Below are 10,352 nucleotides of genomic sequence, written 5' to 3' on the forward strand. Positions count from 1 at the left end.
CCTTACTGTCATGGTGGAGCCGGAAGACTGGATTCTTGGCCCCAGCCAGAAGGAAGCCTGGTGACAGTCCCTAAAAGCAAGGCTGCTCAGCAAGTTGTAGGCAGCCGGGAGGCCTGGTGGGTCCCCCAGCCATCCTGCAGCAAAGCAGCCATCTGTGACTCAGTGCATGTGGCTGTCCTCCAGGGCTTCAGCTTCAGAGTAGCATGGCCTGCAGTGCTAGGTAGTTTCCCAGTTCCTGCTGTGAGCTCACATCGGATTAAGAACAAACTGGGCCTGGTAGTTCAGGCTGTAACCCCAGCTTCGGAAGACTGAGACGGGAGGTCATGAATTTAAGGCCAACCTGGACTAGAGTACTCAAGGTCAGCCTGAACAACTTAGACCTTGTCTTGAAAATAAAGTTTAAAAAGGGCTGGCCTGTAGCTTAATGATACAGTTGCTTGCCTAGCATTCATGAGACCCTAGGTTCAATCCCAAATACCATTAAAAAGAAAAAATAAAAATAGCCATAAAAGCCCTTGGAGAATAGGACTGAAATCATAGGCACCTCTGAAAAGGATCCCAGTCCCTAGTGAGGAAGGCCTGTTGCTGTGAGCTAGATCTTGTTCTAATAAGTGGTCTCCAGTCTTCAAGGTTGAGCCATGCAGAACCACTAGTACTCATGATTGTGGACTAGAAAAGGCCGGAGCAGTCATGTGATAGACAGTGAAAAGCTCATCATTAGCAGGGAATTCTGAGGGGTGGGCAAAGACCAAGAGAAAGCCTAGACCCTGGCTACCCATTTCATCCCCATGGCTCTGTCCTTCCTAGACACATACTTTGAGGAAATCTGATGGTATGACCTTCTGCTTTTCTGACCCAGGATGATACTCCAAAACTGCCTTGGCTTTAGTGTAAGGCACCAGTGAAAGTAGGCTGGCTCTCCCTCTTAAGCCGGACGCCGCCAAAACACACTGGGCAGGCTTTATTTACATGGGCTTCTGTTCAGAACGTATCTTTAGATAAAGAAAGGTGTTCCTCTTGGTCTCAGGGTGCCTGTACAGGATGAGAGGCAAAAATGGTAAAAGAACGGAGGGGGAGGGCTAGAGAGATGTCTCAGCAATTAGAAGCATGTACTGCTCTTGCAGAGGACCTGAGTTCAGTTCCCAGCACTCATGTCAGACATCTCATAACCATCTGTAAACTCTGGCTCCTCTAGTGTCCAAGGGTATTGCATCTCATGAACATACCCATACACAGACTCATACACATAATTTTTAAAAGCAATAAATACATCTGTGATCTTGTGTCGTGACACATCCCCTTAGTCCCAGCACTATGGAGGCAGAAGCAGGCAGATCTCTGAGTGTGAGGATAGCTTGGTCTACAATTTCAAGGATAGCCAGCACTTCACAGAGAAACCCTGTCTTGAAAAACAATAATAATAATCTTTGAAAAGGGAATCAAGGGATTGACGGGAGAAACATGGAGTCAGTTTAGCTCTAAGAGCCCTGTGCTTGCTTTTATCTCTTGAGCCCCTCAGGGCTGTTCGGAACAAGTCTTGTACTCCTGGACTCAGACCCCTTACAGTCGAGTGAACTTCACACCCTTGAGGGTGTCCGCCAAGTCCTCAGGAGTGATGGTGACTTACGTGACTCATCACCTCGCTCCTGGAGAAGCCATCCAGCCCCCAGTAGGCAAGCGTGCTTTTACCATAGCTTCACTTCGTTTTGGTCCATGGGGAAGAGAATGCCCAGCTCACTCTATTCTCTACCTCCACAGTGCTCCCAGTAAGGCCACAAGGCAGGGTGCTGTGCATTCACAATGAGCGCAATCGGCAGAGGGGCAAAATGCCAACCCACTCATTGTAAAAGGGTCTGAAATCATCTCCCTGTTGTAACAGTTGCCTTGGTTACATCTGCACCCAAGGATAAGCCTTCCTTAGTTTTCCAGTTGAAATTATGCCTGAGCCTTCCCACTTCTTACTTCCTTTCTCTTCCAAGGCTGGTTTAGACAAAGGTCAGAGCAGTCACCAGGTAGGCAGGCCCTGCTGCAGGTCCCAGCAGCCTGCTGTGCTTCTCGGCCACATCTGTTGAGCGGCTGAGGCTCCTCCTGAGCCCAGAGCAAGTCCCATGTGAAGGGTACAGACCTGAAGGAGACAGTCAATGTGTGGGTGCACTGGCTTGTTCTGTCTCCACCCATGCTGGTCCAGCATCAGTACTTGCGAGGGACACCAGAAGAGCCCCCAGAATGCATCCCCAGCCCCTGGGCTTCTAGAACTGCTCCTTGAGCTTAGAACCATGAATTCCGCTCCCTCCCCATGCCTGTCCAGTTGCACCCCCAATTGTTCATTCCCTTCTTGCTTCTACTACACAGGTTAATACCCAAAAAAACATTCAGCCCAGCACTGGGTCTAGCAAATGTTCGGGCCATTTTGAGGTCCCCCAGCAGGTAGGCGAGGAGGTAGCCAGTACCATACAAGAATAAAACCCAGCAGGGGCAGTGCCCCTGCAGTTTCAAGGGTCTAAGCCCCAGGCCCAGGTGGCTAGAGAAGCTTCTCAGTGGGAGAGGGGAAAGTTGGTCTGACAGATGGTAGACGGTTCGCTCGCTCGTCTCTAGCTGTGTGCTGGGAGTTCCTAGAGCTCGGGTTTAATGACGGTCAGGGAAATACTGATACTTGAAGCTCCTTCTCAGGGACCATCATCTTCCTCTCCGCTACACACGGGGCCAGCAAAGAAGGCAGGCATGGAGGAAAGGGCTCACATGGCTGCCTTACTTTATTTATTGGTTTGATTATTTCTACATCCTGGGGAGAGTTAGTCAAATGGACCCCTTTTCTTGCATTAGCCCATGTTGGGAAGCACTAGGGAGGGGCTAGAGAGCTGGTGCCTCAAGAGTGGTTATTGATGTCCTAATTACAAGAGGATGCTAATTTAATTTGAACCTAATTACAGTGCACTACCCTGGGTGGCATGTGTTTTAATAATTAACGTCCTTCACATGCGTGGGAGTGTAATAATATTTACACTAGGTTGGCCAGCAGCCTGGGGAGGCGGGCTGGGGGCCCATACGCCACCCTCTACCCGGCAGCTTGGCTGCTAGCAGGTAGGGGAGATGGCACATGAGTCTTGGTCCCCTGGTGTCTTGTCGTCCTTCCCGGGGAATATGCTGGGTCTCATTTCCAGCCACTTCTTGACCCAGCGGGCTGCTTCACTCTGCAGGGTGCCACGCTGGCATTCTGAAATCCATCAGACCTGCAGGATCTCCAGGCCTCAGCTCCAGCCATGCTTAGCCTCCCCCACATCCCAAACCACACTAGCACAGGCCCCGTTTCTGGCTCCCCTTCCACACCTGAACAGTTCCGGGGAAGGGCTTGTGTAAGTGGATGTTAGGAGGCTGGAAGGAGAGCTGCTTGGTATTGCTCCTTCCCTTCTTTGCAGGCAACCTATGTAAGAAACACATTCAGAAAAGTTCACAGTTACAAGGGCACAGCTGGAACACGTGAACAGCACCACGCCAAGCTAGAGGCCATCACCAGCTCCTTCCCAGTCAACCTCTCTCTGGCCTCCATCCTGATGGGTGGACTTTGTCTATTGTGTGTTTTTGCGTTTTGGTTTTGGCTGGTTGTGATGTGCTTCAGTTAGTGTCAATAACCATGTGTTGACTTCTCAACTTGGTGTGTGTGTTAGACTCAGGAGGTGACATAACAGTGTCTTTGCGTTCTCCCCTTGTCTGTGTTCCCCGAATACACTGTGCTTGTCATTAACAAAGAAGGCGGGGATTAGCAGTCTGCTGGAGCCAGAGCCACACCAGTCCCTAAGATGAGGAGAGATCTCATCACTGGCACCTGACGGACCGGTGACACTTCATAAAGAGAGGTGTCAGAATGATGAACAGAGCAGTTCCACACCCTCCTCATACCCAGAGCAATGTGGTTACCAGCATGATGCCCACAGCCAGCCTTCTAGACCATCCAGAGGTGGGAAAAGGACCTATCAGCCCATCAGGGGTCAAAGGTGGGTGTGTAGCTAAGCTGTACAGTGTTCACGTAGCATCAGGAGAGCCCTGGTTCAAATCCCAGCACTGAAAAAAAAAAATATTTTGGAAGAAGCAGGCTGTTAAGATGCCTGAGAAGACATGTGTGTCCCTACCGAAAAGTCTCCCAGGGCAGTTTCATCCCAAAGCATGGCTGCCAGACCCCACTCCATTAGAATCACTTGGGGTGCTCATTAAAATATAGCTGTCAGAACTATAGTGGGGTGGGGCAAGGGAGCGAAGTCTTCATCTATCAGAGCAGGAAGACAATGGGCAATGTTTGAAGTTGATGAAACAAGAGCTGGCATATTATTTAGCAATAAGCTGGTAACCCCCAGAAGATCAAAAGCAGATGATTAAAAGTGGTTGCCTGTAGACAGCACTACAGGGGGTGGGCAGCACTATTGAATTTTTTAACCATAGGCAAGTGCTTCTGATGCTCAGGTTTTTTTATTCATTACCATATAAATATTGTACCGATCCATTTCACTCTGGACTGCTGCTCCAAGCTGTGTGGGGTGGGGCCTAGGAATCTACTTTCAACATGCTTCCTCTGTGGTTCTGACGAGTTCTCAGTTCAGGCATTAGCTATCACTGTCCAGACTCATTTTACAAGATGAGAAAAGAGACAAAGTGACTTGCCCAAGGTCACCCAGCTTATTAATGGCAGGCCCAGGAATAGAAAGTAGCTCTCCTGGCCCCAGGCCTATGATTTTTCTCTACATCATGGCTCTCACCTTGGTGGATGTCCATCTCAGCCAGCTCGACCCCTGGGGACCTGCAGGGTGAGCTGGGGTCCTGGCTCAGCTGGGAAAGCCAGGGTGCCCTTGTCCTTATACAAAGGAGGCGGTTCTTCCTGCTGCAGCCCGGGTCCTCAAACCGTCCACAGCATGTTCATAGCACCTGCAGCTTGTGTGGAGCATTGTGGAAACCAGCCCCCCAGCACATGTATAACTGCAGCTGCTCTCTCTCTTTCTCTCTCTCTCTCTCTCTCTCTCTCTCTCTCTCTCTCTCTCTCTCTCTCTCTCTTCCTTTCTTTTTTTCAAGACAGGGTTTCTCTGTATAGTTGGTGACTGTCCTGGAACTTGCTCTGTAGACCAAGCTGGCCTTGAACTCAGAGATCCGAGTGCTGGGATTAAAGGTGTGCGTCTCCACTGCTCAGCTGAGGCGTTTTTCCTAAGAATGGGAACAACGGGTCTGCCTACGCATTTAACATCTCCTGTGCTGCTTGCTGTAGGCAGGTACTGTTCTGAGGGCCGGGGACAATAAGGTCCTAGCTTCATGGAGCTCACAGAAGGCGCAGATGATGAGGGGAGGCTGATAGAGTAGGTGGATGAGCAAGCATTAGCTCAAGATGACACTATTCCAAATTGCTCTCATTCAGAGCCATGCAAGAGTAGACATTACAGTCTTGTTCCCAACAACAAAAATATGGGCACCGCAGCCATGACGGTGTGGCAACATGGAGATATCTTTAAAATGTTGAGTAAGGTGTATCTCAGAGGACTTCATCTCACTTAACACCATTATTTATTTAAAAAAAAAAAAAAACATTGTTCAGGCACGTGATGTCCAAATTGGGATTGAAAGGAAACAACTCCGTGTGTTTGGATCGAGGCTGTGACACCACTTTGAGTAAACTGGAGCATAAAGAGGCCTGCTCATGGATAATAAATTCAAGAACATGAAGGGCAAAGAAAGATGCTGGAGACCACCTGTCAGCCTGGCAGGAGTGTACACAGATCATTACATGTCCGTGTTGTGTGGGAGCGTGAGGGAAAGGGGGCTTCCCGGGGGATGAGTGTGTCCTCAGAAGGAGCACTTCTGAGGAGCTGTGGGAGGGTTCAAGGGGAAGGGACTTGAGCAGGTAGTGCCTGGTGGAGTACAGGTCTGAGAGCTCTCTCCTTGGAGAAAGCTGCCCACAGCCCAGTGCAGTGTGCGGCCGCAAAACTGGGACCTTTTCTTCATCAGCTAACAAAGCCTCACCTGTAGGAAGAAAACAGTCTTAGTAGGGGGAGCTGGGAAGCCTGCGAGTTCCCGCTCCCTTCTCAAGTTGGAGTGTAATTCCAGGTCTACAGATCTTGAGTCTATGTCCTGTGGGTTTCTGACAGATCCTGCACTTCTGAAGCTACCATGCTGGTCAAAGTATAGAAACTGCATCCCAGTAGCTTCCTGCCAAGATTTTCAACCTTGGTCACCGTTGCTCAGATGTTGTGGTCACCTCTCTTTTAAAAGACATTTTCCCCTGAAACAGCCCTAGTGGAGAGGGGGGTGGGTCTCACACTCTGGAGACCTTTGCTAGAGCCCCTAAGCTTGAGGCTAGCATTGGCACTGGGTAAAGTGGCCCTCAGGCTCACCAAGCTCTGACTGGACCATGTCAAGACTATAAGGACACAAGGGCCCCGAAGCCTAGGTGCCAGCAGTAAAAATCAATTATCCTGGCTCCATGAAGTCATTATTTGGGCCCTTGGGCACAGTGACTGTGCCAGGGAGAGGGTACTATTGATGCAAATCAGTGAGCAGATGATCTCAATCTATAGGCACCACCTGACTTGCTGGGATCTAGCAAATAGGCCAGCTATCTCAGGCTTCTCCCTCAGCCAGCCACATACTATTAGTTCTGGACTGATGGGTATGAGCCAGGGACTGATACTGTTTCGTCAACATTCCCTGTTCTCAGTTGTCCAAAGTTGTGGTTAATATAAATGATACATGTATTTGGCTTTGCCTTGTGTTCGTATGCTCAGCTTCTCTGTGGTCAGGAGTGTCTCATGGTAGAGGAAACTACAGTTCAGGAACCAGAGTCAGCCCCCTCTTAGGCTGCCTTCTCTCCAGCCAAAGAATCTGAGTTTCAAAGAATGTCATACCGAGCTGGGGCTGTGGCCATAGACTGATAGAAATAGATGTCAGCCAGACTACATGTGTTCACACTGGTTGAGAACTTGCAAATGAGGTTTGCCTCAAGGAGCTTTGCAACATGGTGCTCGAGGACATTGCTTTAATGACGGGCAGACAGACTGTGTTCTGCAGGCCATGTACTAGCTGAGGACCCTCACCCACCTCGGTGAGGCTGATTACTCATCTGTAAGCTGAAGACCAAAAAGTTCTTAGGCATGGGACAGATGGCTCAGCACGTAAGGGTGCTTGCTTGCTACCACACCTGCCAACCTAAGTTCAGTATCCAAGCCTCATAGCCTCATGTGGTGTAAGGAGAGAACAAACTCCTGCAAGTTATCTGCTGAACACACACACACACACACACACACACACACACACACACACACACACACGTAAACATTTTAAAGAATTCTTAGGACTCACAAAGAATCCAGTGAGACATTTGTGAGGCCCTTTGTGTGAGCACCAGCACAGATTTGGAGCTGAGAGAAATCAGTGCACCCTCCCTGTTTATACCCAGGTAACCAGTCCCTGGCTTCCTACTTGGAGAGGGGTGGTGAAGCATCCCTGCACTATCCAGTGAAAGGAACTAATGATGTCAGGAAATCCAAACTCATGGGAGCAGACCTCTGCTCCAGAGACCACTGTGTGTCCAAAGCCAGGTGGCATCCAGAGTGTCAGGAAAGAAGGGGCTGAGGTCACTTGGCTGCGAGACTCTAGGATCTGGGACTACTGAGGCAGCCAGTCCCTGAATAATGAGCATTTGTCACAGGCCAAGCACAGTTTTGGTCCTGAAGGAACAGCAGTCTTTGATAGGCGGCACCACACTCCACTTGGCAGAGAGAGATGCTGACCAGTCAGAACCCACACATGGACATCTTTCTTGGGACCTAAAATCTAGATCTAGCAGGCAAAAGGGTAAGTTACTGTAGGCCTGCCTGTGTCTTGAACTGCCATTCTGATCAGAAGTCCTGATCATCAGCGACTGATGAACCCTCACACGTGACTCCCAAGAAAGCCCTGATTTGGGAGGCCACACTCCTCCCTCAGCCACCACAGGAATTCAGTGCACATGTGAGCCTCGGCACACACAGAGGCCTCACTGGCTATGAAAGAAACATGAATCTAAGGCCAGGGACAAGGATAGCAAATACAGGGGACCCACATGACTGCCCCCTTCCTCCACACTCTGGGCAGACATCAATAATTGATGGCAGCTGTCTTCGTGGCATGATATCCCAGTTGTATACAAAGGGAGCCTTCCAGGCCCAAATTAAGGTACCATGCCAGGCAGAAAATGTTGACACCCATGTAAAGAGCACTTTTTGCCCTTCCATGTTCATTCTCAAAAACCCTGGGGGCTGAGAGACACCACATGAGTGATGGTTGGAAATGTTCCCATTTGACAAGATAACAGACACAAAGAGATCAGTACCTGGGTGAGGGTGTATATACAGGACATGGGAAGAGATCTGGTGTGAACATAGAAACCTTCATGGGGCTGTGCGTATTTTGGGTGTGGTCTCCAGCACCAAGCGTCCATTGCCATGCCTCAGAAAATTGAGGAAATTGAGGACTTTCTGCTCACAGCCCAGCAGAAGGATGCCAGATCTGTCAAGATCAAGAACAAGGATAATGTGAAGTTCAAGGTTCGATGCAGCAGGTACATTTACACCCTTGTCATCACAGATAAAGAGAAGACTGAGAAGTTGAAATAGTCCCTGCCCCCTGGTTTGGCAGAGAAGGAGCTGAAATGAACCAGACCTCTGTGTTTTGACTGTGAAAAGTCAAGAAAAGAGAGAAAGCTACGTGGAGGCCCGTATTGAACTCCATGTAATCTTGACCTCTATTTGAGAGACCTGTGTGGCAAAGGTGAGTTTAGCTGCACCCACCACCCAGCTTTGAACAACCGGGGAGGTTGTTTTGAGGATCTTCCTGGGTGTGGTAGCACGCATACATACACACACACATACATACACACACACACAATAGGCAGTGTCGTGGGAGAGGAGAACCATGGGCATCCTTGGGTTCCAGCCTGACTGCCTTGTCTCATCTGGACTGATCTGTGGAGGGCAGCGCCCGGGAGGGAGTCAAGAGGCAAAGATCACAAACAGTGCCATGTCTGATCAATTGATAGTGGTTCCCTGGGGTGCTGTGAGAAAGGACTAGAAGGTCATGCCAGAAAGTCAGCTGTCATCAATTATTGATGTCTACCCAGAGCGTGAGAAAGGGGGACGGTCATGCGGGTCCCATATATTTGCTGCCCTTGTCTTTGTGCGTTCATGGACAGAAGATCCAGGCCTCTGTCAAAATACAGCATCCTGGGCAGAAGAAGACTTGGTGGGTAAGGGCACTTGCCCCCAAGCTGGACAACCTGAAGTTCAGACCCTAGGACCAGGTGGTATAAGGGAGGCTGACTTGTGCAAGTTGTCGTCTGACTCCATACAAGTGCTGCGGCACATGGCCACACATACACATATAGAGAAATAAATGCAATGAGAAGATTTTCTTTTAAGAAACCATACAGCATGCTGACAGCAGACATGCACTTATGAAACAGAGGGCTGGAAACGTCTCAAAGCAGCGCTGCCCAGCCCAGCAAGCTCGTGCCCTGGCTGTTAGGGTTGTCATGTTGCATTTGCCAGGAATGGACCGGTAAGCATGGGATAAGCACCTGTGCTGTGCTGGGCACAGAGGACCCACAGCTAAGCCCATCAAGCCTTCTGCCCTGTCAGCAGATGTCTTTGGTAGGTTATCAGTAATCCACAAGCTATTTCCTTGGGGAAGAGTCTAAGATCAAGAACAGGAAGTCACCTAGAAGTAAAAAGAGTGAAGACTCTGAATATAGAGGTGACTAAGTTCTTCAAGCAGTGGGCATTTTCTGAAGACCACCCTTGCATTTTGCCTTGCGGGGGGGCAAGCCTTTCCAGGCAGCTAGAACCGCTTCTCACACTGTAACAGCTTTTGAGCCACTGGAGGGAGAGGGCTTGTTAAAATACAGGTTCTGATTCAGGAAGGATGCTGCAAGGCTAAGGACCTCCCCCTTTTTGTTTGTTGGGGAGGTGGTTTTGTTTTGTTTAGAGACAGGGTCTCACTCTGTAACCCTGGCTGGCCTGAAGCTCCCTGTATAGACCAGGCTGGCCTCAAACTCGCAGAGATCCACCTCTGCCTCCTGAGTGCTGAGTTAAGGGCATGGCACATTTCTAACAAACTCAGAGGATGCTTGGAGCCTCAGGCCCACCTTAGGAGCTGCTGTCCTCTGTCTCCCAGAGATCAGAAACTGACAGCAGGAACTGGGAAGTAGAGGGGTCTGGGAAGTCAGGCAGGACCTGAATTTGGAGACTGAGAGCAAACAAAACTCCCGACATCGAGCCAGAAGTCTAGGTGTAAGGACCCGACCCTGGTCTGGCAAGATAACCTCACCTAGGAGAGGGCTGGGC

At 49.8% G+C, this 10,352-nt stretch overlaps 1 protein-coding gene across 1 annotated transcript; it reads left to right on the forward strand.

Annotated features, from left to right (window-relative positions):
- Window positions 1–8,456: 8,456 nt before the first annotated feature.
- LOC128100149 (60S ribosomal protein L38-like) lies at window positions 8,457–8,627 on the forward strand. The gene has a single exon (XM_052722295.1). It carries the CDS (start codon window positions 8,457–8,459, stop codon window positions 8,625–8,627), a length of 171 nt encoding a protein of 56 aa, XP_052578255.1.
- The last annotated feature ends 1,725 nt before the right edge of the window (window positions 8,628–10,352 follow it).

This window comes from Peromyscus californicus, unplaced genomic scaffold, assembly GCF_007827085.1.
Source record: "Peromyscus californicus insignis strain IS unplaced genomic scaffold, ASM782708v3 Scaffold_6__1_contigs__length_162567912, whole genome shotgun sequence".
NCBI lineage: Eukaryota > Metazoa > Chordata > Mammalia > Rodentia > Cricetidae > Peromyscus > Peromyscus californicus.

Excerpts from the sequence above, each read along its gene's own strand:
- LOC128100149 (XM_052722295.1), top strand. The coding sequence starts at position 8,457 with ATGCCTCAGAAAATTGAGGAAATTGAGGACTTTCTGCTCACAGCCCAG.